We start from the raw sequence: 17,258 nt of genomic DNA, 5'->3' as shown, positions 1-17,258 counted from the left end.
TTGTGGTCACTGAACATATTCACACGGGACTGCCAAGTTCTTGAACAAAAGGTCACAAGTTTATTACGCTAAAGAAAAACAATCTGTGACAGTTTAAAAATATATACATATATCCAAAAAAAAAACCAAGAAAATGATACTTCAACAAATTCCCAGCAATATCCTTTACAGACACTCCATTCTGGTGAAGTATCATTCCCATTTAAACTTTTTAAAAATTTGTTACTGAACTGACCTGTTTTCAGGTTTGATTGCTTTGAGACTTCTTTCCTCTTAGTCATAGAGATGTACCCAGCATGGAAACAGACCCTTCGGTCCAACCTGTCCATGCCGACCAGATATCCCAACCCAATCTAGTCCTACCTGCCAGCACCCGGCCCATATCCCTCCAAACCCTTCCTTCCTATTAATATGCCTCTTAAATGTTGCAATTGTACCAGCCTCCGTCACTTCCTCTGGCAGCTCTTTCCATACACATACCACCTACTGTGTGAAAACGATGCCCCTTGGATCTCTTTTATATCTTTCCCCTCTCATCCTAAACTTATGCTCTCTAGTTCTGGACTCTCCGACCCCAGGAAAAAGACTGTCTATTTACCCTATCATGCCCCTCATAATTTTGTAAACCTCTATAAGGTCACCCCTCAGTCTCTGACACTCCAGGTCCTATAGTACAGAGACAGGCCCTTTAACCCAAACTGGCCATTACCCTGCACTTGGCCAATATCCTTGTGAACATTTCCTATATATGTATTTGTCCTTGCTTCCTACCATCGAGCCAATTGTGTATCCAATTTGCCTGTTTCCCCTGGATTCCATGTGATCTAACCTTCCAGAGCAGCCTACCATGTGGAACCTTATCAAAGGGCTTACTGAAATCCATATAGACTACATCTACTGCCCTGCCCTTGTCAACCTTCCTGGTCACTTCTTCAAAAAACTCTAACAAATTTGTGAGGCATGATCTCCCATGCACAAAGCCATGCTGACTATTCTTAATCAAACCCTATTTTTCCAAGTTCATGATTTTGAGGTATCGGTGTTGGACTGGGGTGTACAAGGTTACAAATCACACAACAGCAGGTTATAGTCCAATGGGTTTGTTTGGATGCATTAGCTTTCAGAATGCTGCTCCTTCATCAGGTAGTTGTGTAATATTTCCAAATGCATATATATCTTATTCCTCAGAATCTTCACAAGTAACTTACCCACTACAAATGTTAAGCTTACTGGTCTATAGTCTTTCTTTGCAGCCTTCTTGACAACGTTTGCTACCCTCCAGCCTTCCAGGACCTCGACTGTGGCTAACGACGATGCAAAAATATCAGCCATGGCTCCCGGAATTTCTTCCTGAGCCTCTTGCAGTGTTCTCTGATGTATGTGGTCAGGACCTGGAGGTTTATCCACCGTCATACATTCTAATACATCCAACACCACCTCTACTGTGATATGGGCTGTCCCCAAGATCTCACCGCTAGCTTCCCCAAGTTCCCAAGTCTTCATGGTTTTTCTCTGTTCTGATGAACTACTCTGCTTTTCCATTCTGACAGTTTTTCTGAAAACTACTATGTAAACTTAGACTTTATAAAGCAAACCCTCTTTCTGTGGTGAACAGTTCTCCTGGAATAGAACCTGATTCCAATCTGAACTCAAATCGCAAGTTGTTCCAGTATGATTTTGCTCTGAAAAAATTTCAACTTTTCAAATACATTGTCAGTTAAAATCACCGGTATCCTGCTAGGCTTGTAACTGAAGTCAAATGCTTCCTTGGAAATGATGTACCAGACCACTGTTCCTAATGACTTTTCTCCATTTTAAACAAAAACACCTCTTTGAATTGAAACATCACCATCGTGAATTTAAATCCCAATTCCCAAAATTTATATTCCCCCTTAACACTGTGGTCTCCCACTGCAGACACTTATTCAAAAAAGTTTGAGGTTCCTTCGTAAAGCAAAGAAGTTAGTCCTGCAGTGAAAGGAGTTCCAGGATATTGGCCCAGTGACTGAAGGAATGGTCTGCAAATAGGAATGCCAAGTGATTTTTTTTTTTGTTTACAAGATACTTTGTTTATTTGCCAATTTGACTGAAATTCTTTTCCCTTCGTTGCTTTTGACTGTGGCTAGCTGGCCACAATTGATCGAAAGACTGCCTTTTCCCTTTTCCTGCGGATTGTTAATAACTTTCCTTAAAGCTGTGATGGTCCAACACACTAGGACTTAAGGCCACTAACGTACACAGACCAGGGTTGAAGCTCCCTTTAAACCCCATTGATCTTGTAGATCCCTAGTAGAAACAAAACTGAGGGCATAGGTTTAGGGTGAGTGGGGAAAGATATAAAAGGGACCTAAGGGGCAACTTTTTTCACGCAGACAGTGGTGCATGTATAGAATGAACCGCTAGAGGAAGTGGTGGAGGCTAGTACAATTACAACATTTAAAAGGCTTCTGAATGGGTACATGAATAGTTAGGATTTAGAGGGATATGGGCCAAATGCTGGCAAATGAGACCAGATGTATTTGGGACATCTGGTCAGCATGGGTGAGTTGGACTGAGGGTCTGTTTCTGTGCGGTATAACTTTCTGACAAACATGTTTGCAGAAGCTGGCTTCCTGCTGAGGGGGGGTTTGGATAGTCAGCCTCTTGTTGTCTCTTCCTTTGTACGTTTCCCATTTGAAGTTTCCCTGATTCTATACAGCCGTAATGTTCCAGAATGTTTTTGAATTTCAATCTGCAGTCATCTTGACAGTATTAGTCCTCTTTATTAAATACCATATGTTGGACACAGTTTAAGATGACCATGGGTGATCTGGGATTATGACAGTGATCCCAAATGTTGCTGGTTTCTTTGGTGGGGAAAAGCCTCTTAAGCCATGTTGAACAGTTTCAAAAGTACTTATCTTTTTCAAGAATGAATCACGTGTTTTTTTTTTTTGAAGATCCCACCAGTTTTTCATGTGTTGTGTTTCAGAATTTAAAAACTCTTCAGTGGGAAATATTTCCCCTTTGGTTATTTCTCTGCCAATTGTTTTAAACCTGTACGTCAATCCACTGAAAGGGTAAATCTACTTACTGTAGTTTCTCCAACCCCTCTATAAAACTGAAGTCCTTAATCCTTGGCGTCATCTTATTAAACATCTTTTCTAAGATTGTAACATCTATCTTAAAATGACTTACAATTGTTTATAGTACTCCAGCTGAGGTTCAACCAGTGATTTTCAGACTTCTTCATGGGATCCCTATGGCGTGGAAGCAGGCCATTTGGTCTATTGAGATCACACTGATCCTCTGAAGAGCATCCCATCCAGATCCACTCTGTAACCCAGCATTTCTAAGGCTAACCCACCTAGCCTGCACATCCCTGAACACTGGCCAATTTTCCTTGGCCAATCCACCTAACCTGCACATCTTTGGTCTGTAGGAGGAAACCCACACAGACACAGGGAGAACATCTGTGTGGAGTTTGCGCAGTTGCCTGTGGGCAGAATCCAACCTGGGTCCCTGGTGCTGTGAGGCAACAGTGATAACCACTGAGCCACTGTGCTGCCCATAGAATCATAGAATCTCCTACAGTGTGCAAGTAGGCCATTCAGCCAATTGAGTCCACTGACCCTCTGAAGAGTAGCTCACCGGACCCACCCTCCATCCTATCCCCACAACCCTGCTTCATACATAGAATATTACAGCGCAGAACAGGCCCTTTGGCCCTCAATGTATCCACAGGTCAGTGCAACAAATTTGAAGCCTACTTATCCTACACTATTCCATTTTCATCCATATGTTTATCCAATGACCATTTAAATGCCCTTACGGATGGTGAGTCTACTACTGTTGCAGGCAGTGTTCCATGCCTCTACTATTCTCAGTAAAGAAAGAACCTCTGACATCTGTCCTATTTCTATCATCCCTCAATTTATAGCTATGTCCCCTTGTGCTAGCCATCACTGTCCGAGGAAAAATACTTTCACTGCCCACCCTGTCCATCCCTCTGATTATCTATATGTCTCCATTAAGTCACCTCTCAGCCTTCACTCGCATGAAAATCAGCCTCATAGGTGGCATGATGGCAGTGGTTAGCACTGCTGCCTCACAGTGCCAGAGACCCAGGTTCAAGTCTTGCCTCAGGCAACTGTCTGTGTGGAGTTTGCACATTCTCCCCGTGTCTGCGTGGGGGTTCTCCGGTTTCCTCCCACTGTCCACAAATGTGCAGATTAGGTGAGTTCCCCCCCCATGTTAAATTGCCCGTAGTGTTAGATGAAAGGGTAAATGTAGGGGAATGGGTCTGGGTGGGTTGCTCTTCGGAGAGTCAGTGTGGACTTGTTGGGCTGAAGGGCCTGTTTCCACACTGTAAGTAATCTAATCAAGTCCCTCAGCCTTTCCTCTTAAGACCTTCCCTCCCATACCAGACAACATCCAAGTAAATCTCTTCTGAATCCTTTCCAATGCTTCCATATCCTTCCTGTAATGCGATGACTGGATTTACACGCAATACTCCAAGTGCGGCCGCACCAGAGTTTTGTACAGCTGCAGCATAGCTTCATCGCTCCAAAACTCAATCCCTGTATGAATAAAATCTAACAAACCATATGCTTTCTTATCAACCTGGGTGGCAACTTTCGAGGATCTATGTACGTGGATACAGAGATCTCTCTGCTCATTTACACTACCAAGAATCTTATCATTAGCCCAGTACTCTGCATTCCTGTTACTCCTTTCAAAGTGAATTACCTCACACTTTTCCACATTAAACTCCATTTGCCACCTCTCAGCCCAGCTCTGCATCTTATCCAGGACCCTCTGTAACCTGTAACATCCTTCGGCACTATCCAGGTCATTTGTAAAAATGACAAACAGCAGTGGACCAAAACAGATCCTTGTGGTACACCAATGGTAACTGAACTCCAGGATGAACATTTCCCATCAACCACCACCCTCTGTCTTCTTTCAGCTAGCCAATTTCTGTTCCAAACAGCTAATTGCTCCTCAGTCCCATGCTTCCGTATTTTCCGAAATAGCCTACCATGGGTGGGGATAGAGTAGCATAGAGTAAATGACCTGGGAGTTGCAGTGGGAGAGAGACTCCCTGAGATTCTTGTAGAGAGAGGAGGGCAGTGATGCCTGCCTTGAAGAAGTTTTCCTCCTCTCTCTACAAGAATCTCAGGGAGTCTCTCTCCCACTGCAACTCCCAGGTCATTTACTCTATGCTACTCTATCCCCACCCCAACCCTCCTCTAGCTTATCTCTCCACGCTTCAGGCTCTCTGCCTTTATTCCTGATGAAGGGCTTTTGCCCGAAACGTCGATTTCGAAGCTCCTTGGATGCTGCCTGAATTGCTGTGCTCTTCCAGCACCACTCCTCCAGAAATCTGCCAATATTCTCCTCACTATATTTATTATGTTGGAAAACTTTTTGTATTATCCTGAACTTGTACCCCTTGTATGCAAATCCAGGCCATTCATATAGAAAGTGAAAAACAGTGTCTAAACATTGATTAATGGAGGGACCACATCGAATAACACTTATCAGGAAAACATCTTCACCGTAATAGTCTTGAATTAACTGCACTGAGGCCAGTGTCCTATCACCCTTTATTTGCATATGCATAGCCCATGGGCTCTGACCAGCAGCTCAGAATCAGTCCCTAGAATGAGAAGGTTCTGAATTCCCAAGATTTTTTTTGCCGTAGTAGATGCAGGCCCAGGCTGCAGCGAGGCACCAGCAGCAGTGATGGCAGTAGCTGCTTGTGCACTCAGTATCGCCCAGGAAAAGAAAAAGAGAAACCCAAAAACAAACAACAAAAAAAAATCCGAAGTCCAAGTGTCTCTTCACTCAGAACTATCCCCTGGTTATTTTTTTTTGTGGGGACCACATTCTATTTTAAACTATTTACACAATAACTCTATAACTGTCAAAGTATAATGGTAAAATCAGAATGTTGTACATCTCTAGAAACATTTAAAAGACAAGGTTTAAGGAAAACAATTATTCAATTTGATATTACTTAATAATGAAACTGTACGGCTGGAGAATTACACTTATTGACTTAGTGCTTTAAATTGAGATTACAAATTTAAAGCAATTTCCTTGCTTATCCCCTGGTTATATCTGTCAGCCACGGCTCCCTGATTGACTCAGATTCTTGCTTGGCTTAACAACCCCAATGAGATCCACCTGGCCCTCATTCTAATCACTAGTGTCCCTCCAATCCTGCAGGCACTTAAACCTCCAGGTGTCCCTTTTTAACTATTTATTTCTACTCTCTAAATAAGTGTCTTGCGTATTACTTCAACAAATTCCTTTTGAAAATCTGATGTACACTGCATGACACTTGTCAAGTCATTCTTTTACTTCCACAAAGAAAGAAATGATGGATTTGCCTTTAAATAACTGCTGCCTCTCCCAAGTTAACACTCTCTCATTTCCAAGTGACCATTCATTTTGTCTTTAAAAGTTGGCTTCTGTTAGTTATCTCCTTGAGATTGTGGTTTCAGGTAAGTCTGATAACGTTTTGACCAAGTGTCCGATTATAAAGTGGGATTTAATACTTTAAACAACAACCTTTTTTAAGGAGCAAATTACTGTTGATACTGGAATCTCTACTGAAAACAAAAAAATGCTGGAGCTCACAGCAGGTCAGGCTGCTGCCATGGATTCTGTCTGATCTGCTGCGATCCCCAGCATTTTTTGTTGTCAACCATCTTAAGACAATGGAGAGTTTTGTTTCCTTAATGCTTTGTATCAGCATACAGATTGAACTTCTGATGTATACAGTAATCGGAGCAAAATTGACAACAGCAATCATGTCTCTTCTCTGAAAATGTTGACTCTTTTGATCAATTTTCAAGAAAACTACATGATGTTGCTCTTTGATTCTCTTACTACTTTCAGTAACATCACTTTTTGTACCTTATCCTCCCCTCTCCAGTGGCTATGGCTGTGCTGATCACTACTTGGAACTCGATACAGTACTTCACTCATTTCAAGTATTGGCAGAACTGCTGGTCTCTCCGGTCACTGAAGATATAATGTGCGATGTAGGAATGTGAGTGTGTTTTAGTGCTGATTACTGAGATAATTTCAATTGCTTAATATTAGAGCTGAGGTTTTGCAGTCATGACTTGAAGAATTGTCATTTGATGATTAATTTAGCTGAGACATAGTAGTTTCCCTCTGTTATTTTTGCACATGTTAACCCATTTAGAATTTAACAAATGTTATAGAAATTTTTAAAAAGTAGAATGAAATACATATAGAAGCATAGGAGGTCTCTCTCAGAATAGTGATTCTAACCTCTGCCCTGGCCAGTCTGGCAGAGCTGTTTGAACAGGGAATGATCATGATTGATGTTATCAAAACGATTTGGAAGACTTCATTAACTAGTTTGCTACATTTAGATTTGTGTGGCACCCCTTGACTCTTCCCTCCATGGTGAAATTACTTTAGTTCTGATTGCAAGGCTGTGAAGAAATTGAGCAATGTTTTTGACTGAGTGGAGACTGAAAAGTCATGTTGGTGCCATTCAGGTTTTCTGCTTGGAAATCTCTTGCCTGTGACATCCCTGTAGTTCTCACAGTACCTTCAACTCTCAGAATACCCAGGACCAAGGGATTACAGAGTGAGTAGCAATGCTGAGTTTAGGTTAATGACAGAAGCATCAACCCAAGAGGCTGGTTTTCAGGAGGCTTTGGAGAGATGGATAGAAAGCCAAGAGTCTCGAATTCCAGAGAGTGGGGTTTGAGGGGGTTAAGGGTTGTGATGCCAGTGAAAGAACAGGAGGGCTATGGACCAGAACGTGTAGCTTGAGGTTGTCTATAGTTTGATTACATAGCCATCTATATCTATGGTTTGGAGCACAGGGTGGAGGTGGCGGAGACCCAAAGTGATAGGTGGAGAAAGCTAGCAAAGTTTGGATTGGCAATAACAAAAATGCGAATGGAAGTCATAAATGAAGATAGGTAGGCAATGAGTCAGTGCACATCGAGGTTCAGCTGAACAGTGAACAGGATGCTGAGAGATGGCTGGGAACTGGATCTAATATCAGGCAGGTAGGGAGATTTAATTCCATACTTCCACTGGCAGGTGAAACTAGGACAAGAGAGAATAGCCAAAAAGTGTGGTGCTGAAAGGGCAGCCGGTCAGGCAGCATCCAAGGAGCAGCAGAGTTGACATTTTGAGCATAAGCTCTTATCAGGAATGAGGGGATGGCTCTAGGAGGCTGAGATAAGTCGGGGGGGGGGTGGTGGAGCTGAAGGGGAAGGTAGCAGGGAATACAATAGACAGGTGAGGGTGGAGGTGAAAGTGATAGGTTGGAGAGGAGGCTGGAGTGGATAGGTGGGAAGGAAGATGGACAGTTCAAGAGAGTGGTGCCCAGTTGGAAGGTTTGATCTCTGATAAGGTGGGGGAGGGGAAATGAGGAAACTGGTGCAATCCAAGGGATCAATGATTCTGATCTCCAGCAGATGCAGTCCTCACTTTCTCCAAGAGGACATATTGTCAAAATTAGAGGGGGCAAATTTAGGACTGAATTGAGAAGGAATTTCTTCACCCACAGGGTTGTAAATATATTGGAATTCCCTGTCTGGTGAAGTAATTGATGTTACATCAGATATGTTTTTGAACAATAAAGGAATTTAAAGGTTACAGTGAGAGGGTGGGTAAGTGGAGCTAAGTCCATAAAAAGATCAGCCCTGACCTTATTGAATGGTGGGACAGGCTTGAAGGGCCAGACGGTGACTCCTGCTCCTAGTTCTCATGTACTTTATTTTAGCAGTGATTAAAGTGGGGGATTTTCCACCAAACAGTGAAGGTGCACATTTTTTATGCAGCATACTGACAGTGGGATGATGTTTTGGTGTGTTAATCTGTGCTGAAGGAACTGTGTGTTTTAGCGATGAGGTAACCAGACTTGCCTGGATTGGCGGTTTTCTGTTCCATAGCAGCTGCAGCAGCAAAGCTAAGTTGATTGAGAATGATGCTCATTAGTCAAGTCATGTAAAGACTATCACCGACATGAATCATGATCATCAGAACAGAGAGATGATGGTGTAGTGGTGATATCATTGAATTAGTAATTCCGAAGCCCAAATAATGCTTTCAGGATATAGTTCAAATCTCACCACACCGTTGGTGGAATTTCAATTCAAAATAAATTTTAACTTAACCCTAATCCTATTGAAAGCTGGGCTCAGTAATGGTGACCATGAAACTATTGTCCAATTGTTGAGAAATACCTCCTCAGTCACTAATGTAAGGAAGGTTGGTGTCCAGACCTTGTCAGATGTACCGATCTTTATATTGTTGAGGCTAAACGCCAGCTCACGGACACCACCTCCTACTGCCCCCTTGACCATGACCCCACCTCCCACCACCAAACCATCATCTCCCAGACCATCCATAACCTCATCATTCGCTTCCCTGGCCCCCAACGCCTTATCTTCACCATGGACATCCGGTCCCTATACACCACCATCCCCCATCACGAAGGCCTCAAAGCCCTCCGCTTCTTCCTTTCCCGCCGAACCAACCAGTACCCTTCCACTGACGCCCTCCTTCGACTGACCTGAACTGGTCCTCGCTCTGAACAACTTCTCTTTCCAATCCTCCCACTTCCTCCAAACCAAAGGAGTAGCCATGGACACCCGCATGGGCCCCAGCTATGCCTGCCTCTTCATAGGATATGTGGAACAGTCCATCTTTCGCAGCTACACTGGCACCACCCCCCCCGCTACATCGATGACTGTATCGGCGCTACCTTGTGCTCCCATGAGGAGGTTGAACAAAGTTTGTGCGAAGATTTGTAGCTCGGGTGCTCGTTGTTGTGGTTCTGTTCGCCGAGCTGGAAGTTTTTGTTGCAAACGTTTCGTCCCCTGGCTAGGCGACATCATCAGTGTTTGGGAGCCTCCGCGAAGCGCTTCTTTGATGTTTCCTCCGGTATTTATAGTGGTCTGTCCCTGCCGCTTCCGATTGTCAGTTTCAGCTGTCCGCTGTAGTGGTTGGTATATTGGGTCCAGGTCGATGTGTTTGTTGATGGAGTTTGTGGATGAATGCCATGCCTCTAGGAATTCCCTGGCTGTTCTGTCTGGCTTTCCCTATGATAGTAGTGTTGTCCCAGTCGAATTCATGTTGCTTGTTGTCTGTGTGTGTGGCTACTAAGGATAGCTGGTCGTGTCGTTTCGTGGCTAGTATGCGGATAGTTAGCTGTCTTCCTGTTTGTCCTATATAGTGTTTTGTGCAGTCCTTGCATGGTTGAACAGTTCATCCACTTTACTCACACCTTCCACCCTGACCTCAAATTTACCTGGACCATCTCAGATTCCTCCCTCCCCTTCCTAGACCTCTCCATTTCTATCTCTGGCGACCGAATCAACACGGACGTTTACTATAAACCGACTGACTCCCACAGCTACCTACCTACACCTCCTCCCACCCTGCCGCCTGTAAAAAATGCCATCCCATATTCCCAATTCCTTCGCCTTCGCCGCTTCTGCTCCCAGGAGGACCAGTTCCAATACCGTACAACCCAGATGGCCTCCTTCTTCAAAGGCCGCAATTTCCCTTCAGACGTGGTTGACGATGCTCTCCACCGCATCTCCTCCACTTCCTGCTTCTCCGCCCTTGAACCCGGCCCCTCCAATCGCCACCAGGACAGAACCCCACTGGTCCACACCTTCTACCCCACCAACCTCCAGATACATTGTATCATCCTTTGTCATTTCCGCCACCACCAAGGATATATTTCCCTCCCCACCCCTATCAGCGTTCCGGAAAGACCACTCCCTCCGCGACTCCCTCGGCAGATGCACACCCCCTATCAACCCAACCTCCACTCCTGGCATCTTCCCCTGCAACCGCAAGAAATGCAAAACTTGTGCCCACACCTCCCCCCTCACTTCCCTCCAAGGCCCCAAGGGATCCTTCCATATCCGTCAGAAATTCATCTGCACCTCCACACACATCATTTACTGCACCTGATGTGGCCTCCGATACATTGAGGAGACAGGCCGCCTACTTGCGGAACGTTTCAGAGAACACCTGTGGGACACCCACACCAACCAACCCAACCGCCCCTTGGCTGAACACTTTAACTCCCCCGCACACTCCGCCAAAGACCATGGCAACACAATACCCGGAGGAAGAGCGCCTCATCTTCCGCCTAGGAATCCTCCAACCACAAGGAATGAATGCAGATTTCTCCAGCTTTCTCATTTCCCCTCCCACCTTTTCTCAGTCCCAACCCTCAGACTCAGCACCTCCCTTTTTTTTTTTTGATTAGATTAGATTACTTAGTGTGGAAACAGGCCCTTCGGCCCAACAAGCCCACACCGACCCACCGAAGCGCAACCCACCCAGACCCTTTTCCCTACATTTATCCCTTCACCTCACACTACGGGCAATTTAGCATGGCCAATTCACCTAACCTGCACATTTTTGGTCTGTGGGAGGAAACCGGAGCACCCAGAGGAAACCCACGCAGACACTGGGAGAACATGCAAACTCCACACACACAGTTGCCTGAGGCGGGAATTGAACCCAGGTCTCCGGTGCTGTGAGGCAGCAGTGCTAACCACTGTGCCACCGTGCCTCCCTGCAGGCCTTCTTGACCTGCAATCTTCTTCTTGACCTCTCTGCCCCCATCTCCTCTCTGGCCTACCATCCTCACCTTAACCTCCTTCCACCTATCGTATTCCCAATGCCCCTCCCCCAAGTCCCTCCTCCCTACCTTTTATCTTAGCCTGCTCCAGACCCATTTCCCTACATTTATCCCTTCACCTAACACTGCGGGCAATTTAGCATGGCCAATTCACCTAACCTGCACATTTTTGGTCTGTGGGAGGAAACCGGAACACCCAGAGGAAACCCACGCAGACACTGGGAGAACATGCAAACTCCACACATACAGTTGCCTGAGGCGGGAATTGAACCCAGGTCTCCTGTGCTGTGAGGCAGCAGTGCTAACCACTGTGCCACCGTGCTGCCCTGCAGGCCTTCTTGACCTGCAATCTTCTTCTTGACCTCTCTGCCCCCATCTCCTCTCTGGCCTACCATCCTCACCTTAACCTCCTTCCACCTATCGTATTCCCAATGCCCCTCCCCCAAGTCCCTCCTCCCTACCTTTTATCTTAGCCTGCTTAGCACACCCTCCTCATTCCTGAAGAAGGGCTTATGCCCGAAACATCGATTCTCCTGTTCCTTTGATGCTGCCTGACCTGCTGCGCTTTTCCAGCAACACATTTTTAAGCTCTGATCTCCAGCATCTGCAGACCTCACTTTCTCCTAGATGTACATGTGATTCCAGATCCGCTATAATCTGTTTGGCTGTTGGCTGCCCTATGAAATGGCCAGACGAGACACTCAATGCAGGTACAATCATATGCCATTCTTGCCAGTGATGGCCTTATCCCATCAAAGAATAAATGGGGAAAAAAAGACATTAGTCCTACTTTTGATCAATGCTGCTGGGTTATGTAAAGGCTAATTTGTGCTTTTCCTAATATTGGACCAACAGTGAAAATAGGTAACCAGCTGATTTATTTCATCATTTTCCTTACGCAGGTAAAGCTTCTGGATTGTCGAGCCTGTCTTTTGTCAAATTATAACATTGAGAAATAATAAAGGATTAATTGAATAAGCTAAGACTCATTGTAATTGGTCCTAACCCTTTTCTTTTATGCAATCCAGGCCAGTCATGTACAAAAACACCCTCTATAACTGCAGAGTGATTTTTCTCAACAAGTAAGTTTTTCTTTACTGTACTGTACTTGCTATGTCATGTATTTGTCAATCTTACATTATTGAGAATTATACTTAAGTACCACTTTTCAGCAAAATGTCTGGCAGCGATTAGCATGTTTCAAAAAAATCAAATGCTTGTTGGTTTGCATGATATAATAAATCTAAAATTATCACAATTATATGTATTCCAATACTGCCATGAAATGATTTCAGCAGTGCATAGTGTGCTCAACAATATTTACGTTTAAGATACTTGAAACTATAACAATTTTCCCTGCATCCCTCTGCACCCGCCAAATCAAAACCACTTTGTGTTCGTTTCTTTGTGGCATCAGCCAATAGGAAAAGAATGTTGACTTGGTCTAAAACTGGCCTGATCTTGTGCACCTTGATGACATTTCCCTGTAATCTCTCTTGCCCTGCACTGAGGAAAATGATGCCAGGTCCTGAAGTGGTCAGGTTGAATTGCAGTGGCTGGCATCTCTGTTTTCTTTACTGCATCGTATCAAGAAGGATCACAGAGCCAAATGTCCCAAATCACCCTACTTTCCAAACTGCTGTTGATTGGTTTCGTCCCTGGTTAGTGCCAACCACATGTTTGAATTCTTGGCATAAAACCATGGCTTTTATCACAAGGACATTGAATGAATCTTCACTGGATCATTAGGACAGTACTGTCTGGTTAATTGACACCTGATATGTGTTGTATCCTCTGGTTACCAACTATTGGTGGCTTGTGGTTTGGATGGTTTGTTGACATCCATCCTCCTTTCGAATCCACTGTTCAGAGATGGTTTTTGCATCTAGAGCAGGTGGGACTTGAACTCCGGCCCCTTGGATCTGAAGTAGAGACAGCCATGATAACCCTCTATTCTCCTTTCCAGACTGAATCTATCGGCCTGTCTTATTACCCACTGTAGATGATAAATTGTCAATGGCTGTTTGGGAATTCAGAACTTGAGTTTAGTGGAAAAGGACAAATTTTGATGAAGGATGATACACAAGAAATACCCAAGTAAAGAGGAAAGAACATTCCTCTTGTGTGAGGGAAGAGTGTTCATTGGTTGGTTGTTAAATAGACTTTGATTAGGGGAGGCATTGCGAGAGGAGAATGTGCCAGTTAATGATGACTGATAGTAAACTGCACAGAATCATAGAATCCCTACAGTATGTAAACAGGCCCTTCAGCCCAACAAGTCCACACCGACCCTCCGAAGAGTAACCCACCAAGACCCATCCCCTACCCTACTATCTGATATTTACCCCTGACTAATGCACATAACCTACACATTCCTGAACACTAGGTGAATTGGCCATGGTAAATTGCCCATAATCTACATATCTTTGGATTGTGGAAGGAAATCTGAACACCTGGAGGAACCCCAAGCAGATACTGGAAGAATGTGCAAACTCCACACAGATGGTCACCCGAGGCTGGAATAGAACCTGGATCCCTGGTGCTGTGAGGCAGCAGTGCTAACCCGCCAACAACTAATTTAGTGATGTCAGTTGGACTTGCAGTACAGCACCTTTGTGGAGCTGGGGCTGTATATGTTAATACACAGGTACCTATCTTTTCTTTCAGCCAGAAAGAGCACGTACACGTGGTTTGCCTGTTTCAGTGCAAGAAATTGGTTGATGACAATTCACTGGTTAATCTTTTAGTGCTGTTACCTGACCAATCACAGCCAACAGCCCCAGTTTAAAACTTAAACAAATAATGGCAGTGAGCTGTCAGTCATTGTAAACTGCTTCATTACCCATGACAATGTCTCTACCAGTTAGTTGACTTGCTGATCAAACAACACTTTCCCCTCGTACAGTATAAATGCTTTTGCTTATATAAAAGATTGAAATTCGTGCCCCACCATTCAATGTAAGAAACCTATTGCATTGGGTAGAGTAAAGCCTTGTGGTCATGGGGGGGAAAAAATGTTTTTTAAAAACCCTCCTCAAGCTGATTGGGTGTTTTTTTTTCTAATGGTTAAAACTTAAATTTGTTTGAAAGCCCCTCATCTTGATTTGCATCCGGGTAACTGGTGGGAAAATGGTAGGTGTGGGATTTCTCTCTCTTTTGGACCAATTCAGAACAGTAAGCAATCAGTTTAAGATAAAAAGCTGTTTTTGTTTTTTACCACCAGAGTTTTATACAAGGTGGACATTGGAGTTACATCACCACCTAATTTGTTTTTCATTTATTTGTGAGGTGTGGGTGTTGCTGGCTGGGCCAGGATTTACTGCCCATTCCTAATTGCCCTGGAGAAACTATCATGAACTTTCTGCAGTCTGTGTGGTGCAGTTAGACCCACATTGCTTTAGTGAGGGAGTTGCAAGATTTTGACCTGGTCACTGAAGGAATGGCTGTGGAGTTCCAAATGAGGATGGTGTGTGTGACTTGAGGGGGACTTGGTGATGTTCCTATGTTTCTGTCCTTGTGGTTGGTAAAGATCATGGGTTTCAGAAGTGCTGTTGGAGGATCCTTGGTGAGTTGCTGCAGTGAATCTTCTAGATGGTACGCACTGCTGCTACTGTGTCTTGGTGATGAAGGGAGTGAACAAGGAAGTTGTTCGATGATGTGCCATCATGGGTTGCTTTGTCCTGGATATTATGACAGTAAAATGTACGATCAACATGAACTAGTTAATCATAATTACAATAATTTCATGAAATAACTGCAGAGAGGCCAGTATCCATCATATAGTCACCCTTTATCTAAATGTGTACAGTACATGAGTTTTGACCAGCCAGCTCCGAGCCAGTCCCGAGAATAAGGAGACTCTCTGAATCTCCTAGCTATCTTCCAGCCAGGGCTCCCTGATTGGTCCCAGTTTAACAACCCCAATCATAATCTCATTGTCAATGAGACCCACCTGGCCCTCCAGTCACTACAATTAGGACCCAGATGTAACAAAGAGGGCAGAGCGGTAGGTGTGATCTATATGGACTTCAATAAGGTGTTCGACAAGGTTCCCCATGGGAGACTGATTAGCAAGGTTCGATCTCACAGGGAGAACTAGCCATTCGGATACAGAACTGGCTCAAAGGTAGAAGACAGAGGGTGATGGTGGAGGGTTGTTTTTCAGACTGGAGGCCTGTGACCAGTGGAGTGCCACAAGGTTTGGTGCTGGGCCCTCTACTTTTTGTCATCTACATAAATGATTTGGATACACGGATAAGAGGTACAGTTAGTAAGTTTGCAGATGACACCAAAATTGGAGGTGTAGTGGACAGCGAAGAAGGTTACCTCGGATTACAACAGGATCTGGACCAGATGGGCCAATGGGCTGAGGAGTGGCAGATGGAGTTTAATTCGGATAAATGTGAGGTGCTGTGTTTTGGGAAAGCAAATCTTAGTAGGACTTATACACTTAATGGTAAGGTCCTCGGGAGTGTTGCTGAACAAAGAGACCTTGGAGTGCAGGTTCATAGCTCCTTGAAAGTGGAGTCACAGGTAGATAGGATAATGAAGAAGGCGTTTGGTATGCTTTCCTTTATTTGTCAGAATACAGGAGTTGGGAGGTCATATTGCAGTTGTACAGGTCATTGGTTAGGCCACTGTTGGAATATTGCGTGTGATTCTGGTCTCCTTCCTATTGGAAAGATGTTGTGAAACTTGAAAGGGTTCAGAAAAGATTTGCAAGGATGTTGCCAAGGTTGGAGGATTTGAGCTATAGGGAGAGGCTGAACATGCTGGGGCTGTTTTCCCTGGAGTGTCAGAGGCCGGTGAGTGACCTTGCAAAATTGAGGGGCATGGATAGGGTAAATAGGCAAAGTCACTTCCCTGGGGTCAGGGAATCCAGAACTAGAGGGCATAGGTTTAGGGTGAGAGGGAAAAGATATAAAAGAGACCTAAGGGGCAACGTTTTCACACAGAAGATGGGATGTGCATGGAGTGAGCTACCAGAGGATGTGGTGGAGGCTGGTACAATTGCAATATTTAAGAGGCATTTGGATAACATCTTTCCTATAGGAAGGAGACCAGAATTGCCCGCAATAATCCAGCAGTGGCTAACCAATGTCCTGTACAGCCGCAACATGACCTCCCGACTCCTGTACTCAATACTCTGACCAATAAAGGAAAGCATACCAAACGCCGCCTTCACTATCCTATCTAACTGCGACTCCACTTTCAAGGAGCTATGAACCTGCACTCCAAGGTCTCTTTGTTCAGCAACACTCCCTAGGACCTTACCATTAATGGTTAGACCACTGTTGGAATATTGCGTGTGATTCTGCTCTCCTTCCTATTGGAAAGATGTTGTGAAACTTGAAAGGGTTCAGAAAAGATTTGCAAGGATGTTGCCAAGGTTGGAGGATTTGAGCTATAGGGAGAGGCTGAACATGCTGGGGCTGTTTTCCCTGGAGTGTCAGAGGCCGGGGAGTGACCTTGCAAAATTGAGGGGCATGGATAGGGTAAATAGGCAAAGTCATTTCCCTGGGGTCAGGGAATCCAGAACTAGAGGGCATAGGTTTATGGTGAGAGGGAAAAGATATAAAAGAGACCTAAGGGGCATCGTTTTCACACA

General features: G+C 44.5%; 1 protein-coding gene across 2 annotated transcripts in view; it reads left to right on the top strand.

Annotated features, from left to right (window-relative positions):
- Window positions 1–17,258, top strand: part of nadsyn1 (NAD synthetase 1) — a 93,090-nt gene that overhangs the window by 5,447 nt on the left and 70,385 nt on the right. For both annotated transcript variants that reach the window (XM_043705355.1, XM_043705356.1), the window contains exons 3-4: window positions 6,926–7,042; window positions 12,679–12,732. In XM_043705355.1, coding sequence (XP_043561290.1) covers window positions 6,926–7,042; window positions 12,679–12,732 — 171 coding nt within the window. The remainder of the gene's footprint in view (window positions 1–6,925; window positions 7,043–12,678; window positions 12,733–17,258) is intronic.

The sequence above is a fragment of the Chiloscyllium plagiosum genome, chromosome 16 (assembly GCF_004010195.1).
Source record: "Chiloscyllium plagiosum isolate BGI_BamShark_2017 chromosome 16, ASM401019v2, whole genome shotgun sequence".
Lineage (NCBI taxonomy): Eukaryota > Metazoa > Chordata > Chondrichthyes > Orectolobiformes > Hemiscylliidae > Chiloscyllium > Chiloscyllium plagiosum.
The sequence above is the reverse complement of the archived record's forward strand: the minus strand, read 5'-3'. Positions and strand labels throughout refer to the sequence as shown.